This window comes from Talpa europaea (assembly GCF_964194135.1).
Source record: "Talpa europaea genome assembly, chromosome: 8".
In the NCBI taxonomy this organism is placed as follows: Eukaryota; Metazoa; Chordata; class Mammalia; order Eulipotyphla; family Talpidae; genus Talpa; species Talpa europaea.
In genome coordinates, this window is record NC_140075.1 from 79,106,228 (window position 1) to 79,116,574 (window position 10,347).

At 35.6% G+C, this 10,347-nt stretch overlaps 1 protein-coding gene across 1 annotated transcript; it reads right to left on the reverse strand.

The window, feature by feature from the left end:
* Positions 1-258: 258 nt before the first annotated feature.
* RPL10L (ribosomal protein L10 like) lies at positions 259-903 on the reverse strand (the record flags this gene model as incomplete). The annotated part of the gene is made up of 1 exon (XM_084239780.1): positions 259-903. One exon carries the CDS (start codon positions 901-903, stop codon positions 259-261), a length of 645 nt encoding a protein of 214 aa, XP_084095906.1.
* Between the last annotated feature and the right edge of the window lie 9,444 nt (positions 904-10,347).

Here is a 10,347-nt window from a genome sequence, read left to right on the forward strand (position 1 = left end):
CTATACACGTTTCATCCTCACTTTAACTATTACTCCCTGTTAAAACGTTCTAGTGTTTATTCTGAACATTTCTCTAGTAGTAGTCTATAGTCAAAAAATTGGATATTTTTAAAACATTTAAAGTATTAACAATAACTAATTTTTTGCCAGAATGTACTGATGAACATAAAGCAGAATTTAAAACAGAACATAAAACAGACTTTATTGCTGAACATAAATCAGACCAGCATGGTCAAAGGAGGCAGTGTCTCAAAAATTTCAAGAATGCAGAGCTCGCCATTTGTCCAGAGGGCCACGATTAGGGACATATTTAACTCCACAACCATCAGGAATGAGGCGCTTCTTAGTCACTTTGTCTTCAAATTCATCAGCATTAAACTTGGTAAAGCCCCACTTCTTGGAGATGTGGATCTTCTGGCGGCCTGGAAACTTGAACTTGGCTCTGCGTAGGGCTTCAATCACATGCTCCTTGTTCTGAAGCTTCGTGCGGATGGACATGATGACCTGCCCGATGTGAACTCTCGCCACCGTCCCCTGCGGCTTCCCAAAGGCACCTCGCATCCCGGTCTGCAGCCTGTCAGCCCCAGCACAGGACAGCATCTTGTTGATGCGGATGACATGAAAGGGATGGAGCCGCACACGGATGTGAAAACCATCTTTTCCACAGCTTTTCACCATGTACTTGTTGGCACAAATTCTGGCGGCCTCCAGGGCTTCGGAGGAGAGCTGCTCGTATTCATCGGACACCATGTGGCCACACAGGGGGAATTCATCCACTTTTGCCTTCTTCCGGCCCAGGTCAAAGATGCGGATCTTGGCATCAGGGACACCTCTGCAGAAGCGAGACTTGGGATACGGCTTGTTCTTACAATACCGGTAACAGCGGGCTGGACGGCGGCCCATGGTGACACAGGAACCTCGTCCTGGCGTTGAAGAGAAAATGGCGTGCCCTCGCCTACGCGCATGTACCTTTTATACATTGCCCCTCTTCCCGAGGAGAAACCATAGAGTCACAGGGAAGAGGAGAAGACGCTCCTTCACAACGTTGGGACCATAGAGGCGAAGATGTGCCTCTCTGGCATGTGGGAGGACTTGACACTTGGTGGTATGGGGGGAGTATTGGGGACGAGGAGCCGATAAAGTGCCCATGGGCTGCTGGGTAACGAATCAACCCTGTCGATTTTTAACGGTTACTACTGGTCACTTGTTAGCATCTGCCTTGGACACGTGGACATAGAACGTTTGACTGAGGTTTTGTGTAAAAAAAATGCATTTTCCTGCAGTATGTGGCCACATTCCCTGGGGTTTTGTCATTTCTTGGCATGAACTTTCTGATAAGGCTCAGAAAGAAATGAGGAGTGGAGTCAGGCGTGGAGAGAACATATCTGATGATACTGCTTGATAATTGCTTTAGAATCAAGAAGCTTTTGTTTTATTTATTTGACCATATGGAGTGATTTTATTACCAAAACTGGCATCCACAAAATTGAAATACCAACTGAGTTTTTTAACTTAAGGATATTTGCACATTTAAATGTTACAGCTGCTAGAAAATGAACAAGAAACTATTTATGCTTTATTAATCTTTAACACCTTACTGAGGTTTTTTTTTTTTTTTCCTTCAGATATTAGATTTTGCAAAAATACAGGATCAAAGTGTGTGGAAGAAAGAAAATTTAAGAATAGGAGAATTTGCAAATAATTTATCACCCTACTTGGATTTTTCAAGCTTTTTTGATTGTTATTTCACAAATCCATTACACAGTAGAACAGTATAGTTGAATATATGCTGCTAATACTTTTCCTTTAACAGGGAAAAATATAGATTGTAAATAAAAACAATTCCTGCCCTTAAAGTATGTGGGGTTTTACAGAATGCCCATATTAAGGTAGACAAATTAAAACTCCCTGGGCTGGAACTTCCCACATAGATTTGTGTTTTCTCCCCCTCCCTTCCTGCTGTTCACCATATAAACCTGAAGTATCAAGCAACATTGTGCTGCCCTGAGCTTACACATTTAGAAGAGCGATTTAGCTGCTGCTCATATAACATCATATTAAAAAGTAAAAAAAATGCCCCCCAAAGAAAAGCAGAGTGATCCCTGAGAGTGTGGGATGAGACCCTGATCTAGACTAAGGAAAGGACAGGGAATACTTTTCAGGAAAGAGATTTTCATATAGTACCTTGTGGCACATGAGGTTTGGCATATGCAAAGTCCCTGAAACAAGCAATAACATGGGAAATTTAAGGAATCAAAGCACGGCTGGTATGTCTATGGGTGAGGGGGTCAGTGCCATAATGCCAATCCAGTGTATATGTGTGTGCTGGGGGGAATGACAGGGGGCAGGCAGAGGGATCCTATTTTAGCAAGATAGGGATCCTACTTTTTTATTTGAGGCCATTAAATATCTTTATACAGACATCCTTCTTGTTATATATGGCGCCATCAGTAGGTTGGAAGGGGCCACTGAATGGATTCAAGTAGGCCAAGAAGGAAGATTTTGCAATAATTAAGAAAAGAAACTTTGTTTCAGGCAAATTGAACATGCATTAATATCCTTTACTTTCATCATTCATAATGAATGAGACCTGATTGAAACAAAATATAAATATCTATATGTGGTCTTGTTGGGACTGAAGCCCAGCAGATATAATTCAAGAAGCCTTTGAACTAGATGGTTATTTGGTGACTTCTGTAAAGTCTCCATCAATTTTAGCCACCAATGGGATGTTAATGTCCATGAAGATGAGGAGAAATGCATACAATAGGCTTCTATGAGCCATTGTTAGTCATCTTTAGCATGCTTCTGTTAGGCTATTCATACCCAGGGAAAATAGAGAAGACACAGTTGGCTAAAGCTAATATATATAACCTGAAATAATAAATTTTGTGATGGGCAGGCATAGAGAGAGGTTATTTTTTAGATAGCCTTAGAAAGCAGGTAGATATACTTGTTTAGTTTCCATGATTTTGTGTCTACTGTGGATAAGTCTTTTTCCTTTATGGTTTCTCTCTCCCATTCTACAACCCCTGTGTAAGAGGTCTGCACTATTCTGCAGTTATTGATTAGCTATGCATCAAAGTAGACTTTAAGTTATTGAAATTAGTATTTTACAACTTAGAAATACAAATTCCTGGTATCTTCTGCCTGCGTGCAATGCTGAAAAAGAATGATTTTGTCTGTCAATTCAATGCAACACTTCCTCCCCTTCTTTGATATTTCACAAAGATAAAAACCTGTCTTCTCAAAGAATATGCAGGGAGTTTAATATATTAACTAACATGTGCCCTAGATGCCTTCTGCTGCTGCTTAAACCATGCACATTATTGATCAGTCAGTCATTTTCTAGCATTTTGTAGTCATTCCGGTGTTAGACAATATACTATGATTCAGAGATCATGTTCCTACTTGGATTCTCAATGAGGTGTGAAAGCCTTCACTGGTGATGAACCATCATTTTCATCTGATTCTTAGTAACCACACAGGAAGCTGTAATCTCAATATTTTTGAGAGCATAGACGAGCATCTTGACTACCTTTTCCTTGAATTGAGTAGTGAATGTAAAAGAGGCCAATTTTACCTATTGTCATGGCTAATGGGTGGTCATGTTGCCTGTCTTTTATGCATCTGACTCATAATGGTTCCCTTATCTATTTGACAAATATACTATTTTTTTAATAGAAATATAGTCAGATAATTCTAACTATTTAGTTTCTGGGCATAATGAATTTTCTTCTTTAAATAAAATATATTTTTATACATTTTCATTATTTTCTCTTTGGGAATCTGGTTTTTGTTTTGAATAGAGTAACTAAGTATATATACTTACCTTGCTTTGGTACTATAGGATGTGTCCCCCTAAAATGAATAAATGTTTTACACTGTTCCAGAAAATTGAAAAAAAAAAAACCTTTCAAGAAGTAGCACATAAATATGCTATTAGAATTTGATTGACTTTAGATTGTAATTCTTGTAACTTGTTTAAGATTCTCATATATACAGAATTTATAAGCCAGTAATCAGTATTATATAGTAAGTAATTGATGTATAGTTTTACAATTATAAATATTTAAATATGCTTCCTCAGATATAATTTATAATATGGTTGATAAATAATAGAGATGGTATAATAAAACATAATGATAACAATGCTAAAAATGATTTGAATCAACACAAAGAATCTACATATATATATTTAAAAATATTCTTTTATAAAAGGTTTAATCTAATATAAATATCTGAGAAACAGTGGTCAAGGGTTAGGGTGCTGTATTTGAAGCTTGTCTTCTCACATATTGAGAACATGGGCTTTCTCTCATTTAGATGTAACTCCGTGTCCTTTTATTTAAGAGGCACAATGATGACAGCAATGTTATTATTTCCCTAGACCCAGATTGCTTGCCAATAATATGAAGCTTGTGTGGTTTATTAGGTTTACAGACTTGCATGACACAAATAGTAAGATTATTAGTAAGATTATTTAAATATTGATATCATAACACCCAACTGTATTTCAAGTTAAGTGAATCTTGTATGTTTAATAAATGACCACTTTATCTACTGAATCAAGCTTTTTCTTTATGAAAGTCAAAATCAACAATTAGATATAATGGTTCTTTAATTATGAATTGACTCTTCCAACTGATAAATGGAAAACTTTTTTGAAAGCTTTATCTCACCTCTCAAACTTTCTTTTTAAAAGATTTATCCATTTATGCATACAAGAACTGGGCTACAGGCCTGAGATGTGGACGGGAGAGAGGATCCACCTGAGACAGAGTGGGGAACAGAACAAGTAGACTGACTGAAACATACTGCTGAGAGGGGCAGCGGGTGAGACAGGAGAGATCTGCTGTGCCATGCTACCTGGCTGGTGGGGGATTGAACTCGTGCTGCAGAGGCTGCAGATTGCTTCACAGTGCAGTGCTCAACCCCTTGTGCCACCAGGGAAGCCCACCTCTCAAACTTTTTAATCCATTTGCATTTTTCTATGATGGCAACTAATATGGAGAACTGGATCAGAGATAAAATGCCCTACTACTTGGTACACCTGTTGAACCACTGTGTTTATTGATTCCTGCATGAAGAATCTTTTCTTGTAAAAGTTTTGGAGAGGTAAAATCTCATGTTTTTCTTTGCCTGTGGATTTTGGTTGCACTGGAGCAAAACTCAGGTGCATCCCAGGTATAATCCAAAAGTAACCCCCACGTACAGAGGGCAAAAGAAAGATGCAGGCTACCCCAGTTTAGTAGGTAGTAGTTTTAATGATAGGGGATTTACTTATGGGACATTATCTTTTTTTTAAGATTTATTTATTAATGCATATAAGAGCTGGGGTACAGGCCAGAGGTGTGTGTGGGGGTGAGAGAATTCACCAGAGACAGAGTAGGGAACAGAATAGGCAGATTGACCAAAGTACACTGCTGAGGGGAGCAGCGGGCAAGTCAGGAGAGGTCTGCTGCACCATGTGGGTTGCTCCCTGGCTGGCAGGGGGCTGGGGATTGAACTTGTGCTGCAGAGGCTGCAAACACCTTCATAGGTTGCATCTTAACCCCTTGCATCACCAGGGAGGCCCTGGGACATTATCCTGAGTGGCTAAAAGACAAGTTGTTTTCTGCACCAACCCAACAAATATTAAAGTTTTATTGAGACTTGATTCATTTACGTGTTACTGATATTTTTACCTTCTCAAAGGTGACTTACTATTCCGACCCCTTACTCCCACATGTGCCTGTTTTTTACCAGATGATCTGTCCATAATATTGCAAATCAGATGGGTGCTGAGATTAAAGTCATCTCAAAAAGAAAGCTACTTCCCTTACATGTGTAACTAACTGTTACATGGCATTTTTATTGTATTTTATTTTTTTAAATTTTTAAATTTTGTTACATGGAATTTTTGACTGGTGCTACCAACCACTGGAATGACATGTGCTTTTTCATGTGACCTGGACTTTATCACGGCATGGTGACTGGGTTCCTAGAGCACATATCCCAGAGAGAAAGCCATGTGAAAAGTCTACCACCTAGTCTCAGGTCACATATTACCAATGCTGTTGTAGGCTTTTCATTAGGAGTAACCTTAATGATTCACATTAGCTCATGTTCAAGGTCAGAGAAATTAGACTCCACTTAATGACAGAAGGTGTATCAATGATTGGTGAACATGCTTTAAAATCACCATAATCTTCCCTCTAGCCATAGATAATTTATATCCCTCCCACAAGCATATATATATATATATATATATATATATATATTTACTATAACTCCTTAAATATGCATCTTTGAGGGCATTAGGTTCAAGTTTGATATGAAACAAGTTCAAGACTAGATAAATTTTTTTCCATTCAATCTGAAGATTCATTAACTAAGAGAGAAATAATCTATTCTCCAAATATCCAAAGCACAATAGTGGAGCAAGCATAACACAACTACTAAAGATGTTTGGTATTCACAAAGCATGAAAATAGGAACCCAAGTCTGTGGCTCACAGAAAATTTGGAAACTATGCAGACACATGTTGCTGGTTCCTTGATTATGACTCAGTCCTCCTCCTTGAGAATAATTCTGTAAATTTGGGCTACACCCTCTGGAATCTTAATTTCTGTCCCCTGGAAATTTCATTTCCCACAAGAGACCTGTGCTTGTAGCCGAGTAGTATTCTAAATCTGTCACATGATGCCCATTGAAATTATGTGATCTAAATACCCGTTTTCATTTTGTATGATCTCTGTCTTCGTCAATCTGGTGTGGTATATTTTCTAGTGATAAAAGTCCCTTTAATACTTTGTAAAGCTGTATGAATTATGTTGGTGCTCATATTATTAAGCCAAAATCCCATTCACAAATCTATTTAAGATAAGCCCTATTCTACACTGTGCTCCCTGAAAGTCTTTCTAGGAAAACACTCCTAAGATTCTTAGAAGTCCTTAGTGTTTGAATGATCTGCAAAGATAGACCCTTAAAATGCTTAGAGGACATCCTGTCTTTTGCTAGTGTCTGAGGTACCAATTTAAGTCTTTCTGAGGTCTTAACAAAGACCTTAACAAAGAATTTCTCTTTGCTTTGTCTGTAGATTATGTTTTCCTGATAATGCCCTGGAATTTGTCTTTGCTAGAAAACTGTTTCTGCATTTGAAAATTGTTTGCCATCTGGAGGATCTGAGAACAAGAAATAGTTTTATTTCAACACCAGCAAATGTTCTCTCCTTTATATCTAACCATTTGTTCACTAATCTCTCTCCTTCTCATTTCATTATGCGCAAATAGAAGAAGTAAGATGATACTTTCAATACTTTGACTGGAAATCTAATATCCAGATATCTAGATATCCAGATATTCAGTTCATGAAGTACATTCCCCTCCTCCTACTCCCCGTTTTCCCTCCCTCAAGCATGTTGCTAAAATTTCTATCAGGACATCACAATGAAACCTCTCCTCTAACTCCAAATAATTATTTTTTCTCATTTTTTGTTATGTAGTCAACAAAACCCTTGTCAAGACCCTTTAGAATTCTATCAACAGTTTCAAAGCTAGTATGTTTCCACCACTAGGTCTCAAAGTAAATATTTATTGCAAGTTTGGTTTCGTAGAACCCCACTGCTAGTAGCTAAATCTGTTTCAATAATCTGTAATTATGTAACCGCAAACTCTATGGTATAAACTAATGATAATTCTATTGTTATTATCGCTAAAGTCTCTGATAGTTGGCTAGGTTCAGCTATGAGGTCTTTGGAGTTTTTTATGCAATTGTGTCAAATGGGGCTGAAAATACCTTGCAGGATTTGCACACACATTTGTAGCTGCTGCTTATTGGTGATGGATCTCAGTTGAAACCATTTGTCAGATTATCTGTACTTGATCTCTCCATTTATCTGCACAGCATTCCAAAAAGTAGAAGAGTTGCAAACACCAGTTCATTCTGAGACTTGTATTGAAATTAACACCAAAAATCAGAAAAAAATCATAAGAAATGAAAGCTGTGGACCAATATCCCCTATGAATATAGATACAAAATTCTCAACAAAATCTTAACAAAGCAAATCCAGGAATGCATAATAATGATTAAATACCAATACCAAATGGAATTTGTCTTACTATGGCAAAATAAGTTGAATTTAATATGATACATGAGATTAATGTAATAAAAACCAAAAATTTAATTATCCCAATTGATGCAGAAAAAATATTTGACAAAATCTAGTATACTTTATAACAATGATATTAGAAAAACTAGAACCAAAGAGAAACTTTATCATCCTGATAAAGGTTGCCTATGGAAACCTATAGCTAACCTCATATTTAATTGTGAAACCTATAGCTAACCTCATATTTAAACAAAACAAGAATGGTTTTTCTCACTCATCTACTCAACATTGTAGTAGATGTTCAAGTCAGAGCAACAAGTCAAAACAAAACAAGACAAATAAAGGCATTCAAATTGGAGGGAAAGAAGTACAACAAGCTATGTGTGCAAATATTATCTGCTATATAGAAAATCTTGAAGCATCTAAAAATTATAATTAAACTAATTCATGTGTTTGGTTAAGGTTGCAAGATATAAGATCAATTTAAATACCAATTTTGTTTCTTTACACTAGCAATGATCAATCAGAATTTTTTAATTACACTACATTAAATATGCCATAGTATTAAAAAGAATATATAGGAATAAATTTAATAAAAAATTGAAGTTTTGTACACTAAGATTTACAAAACATTGCTGAAAGAAATTAAACATCTAAGTAATGGAAAGATACCCATGGTCATTGACTAGACGAATCAATATTATTAATATGGAATGTTTTCCAAGTTGATTTAAAAATCCAAAGTGGTTGCTATCAAAGTCATGGCTATTTGTTTTTTCAGTAATTATTAAGATCATGCTAATAGAATTGCATTGTATTCAGAATAACCCTTATAATCTTGACAAAGATAAACAAAGTTGATGGGTTCACACTTGCCCAATTTCATAACTGATGAAACTACAGTAATAAAGACATTGCAGTATTGGGCAGAAATAAACACATAGGTCATTGGAATATTTTTTGAATTGAGAATTCAAAAATAACTCCTTATAGACACTGATTTTTCACAAAAGTGTCAAGAAAAATCAATGGGGAAAAAGTTTTTACAACAAATGGTCTGGGACAATAGCTACACAGATACATAAAGAATAAAGTTGAACTTTGACCTTAAACCAAAAATGAAATAAAATAACTCAAGATGTATTATACGCATAAAGTAAGAACTAAAAATATGACTCTTAGATGAAAACATAAGAGTAAAGTTTCATGGTTTTTGTTTTTATGATACCAACAGAACAATTTATAAAGGAAAAGCTATATAAATTCAACTTCATCAACTTAAAAAGGACATCTTTATATATATGAAAGACAACGTATAGAACGTCTATCCACAGTGTTGAATATATCATGGCTTATTTTATGTAAAGAATTAACTATAAAATGCTTTAAAAAATGTAGTGACTTAAACAAATTTGTGATATATATCAGAAATATGATACATTAAAATAATTTAGCAATTGCTTTTATGCCAGTTGAAATAACTTCAGAAATGTACAAACATGGTAGAAGCATGCCTGAATAATTTGCATCTCCTTTGTACTTTGAAATATTTAATACAAATTATACATATTATGAAATATATTTATTACTATATATATTACAAAATAAAAATTGTATTTGAAAATCCCTATAAATATTTACTTTTTAGCTTAAATCTTCCACAAAATAAATATTAATACCTTTGTTTTTCTATGAGGATATTTAAAATAATACAATGTAGACAGAAATAAATCAAAAATGATCATTTAGAGAAGTATGAAATATTAAGAAAATAAATTATTAATGACCACTACTCTGAAAAAACTCTTCCTTGTTAATATAGTTCTTGCTAATTTTGAAAAACAAAAACCAACCAAGCATTTCAGACATGTTTGTTTTGTTTCTTTTTGTTTGTTTGTTTGTTTTGGTAGTAACACTGGTTTACATTGTTGTGGGTATTTTTGAAATACGGGTTTCCCCCTTCAGGTGTGACCTCCATAGCACACCCATCACCAAGGAACCCATATCCTCCACCATGATTTCTTCTGCTATCTCCCCACCTTGTTCTTACTCCTTTCTCCTGGGTGCTTCAGCTCAGTTCTACGGTCAGTTTTCAATGGTTGGTTTTACAATTTGTTTTTGCAGGACATATTTGTTTGTTTTTCACAAAACATCATTATTGGAAGATGTAATTCTGGATGTGCTAGATGTACAGCATTTAGATATTGTATAAATTTCTTCCATCAGTGATGTAATCCACTGATATAATTGTTATA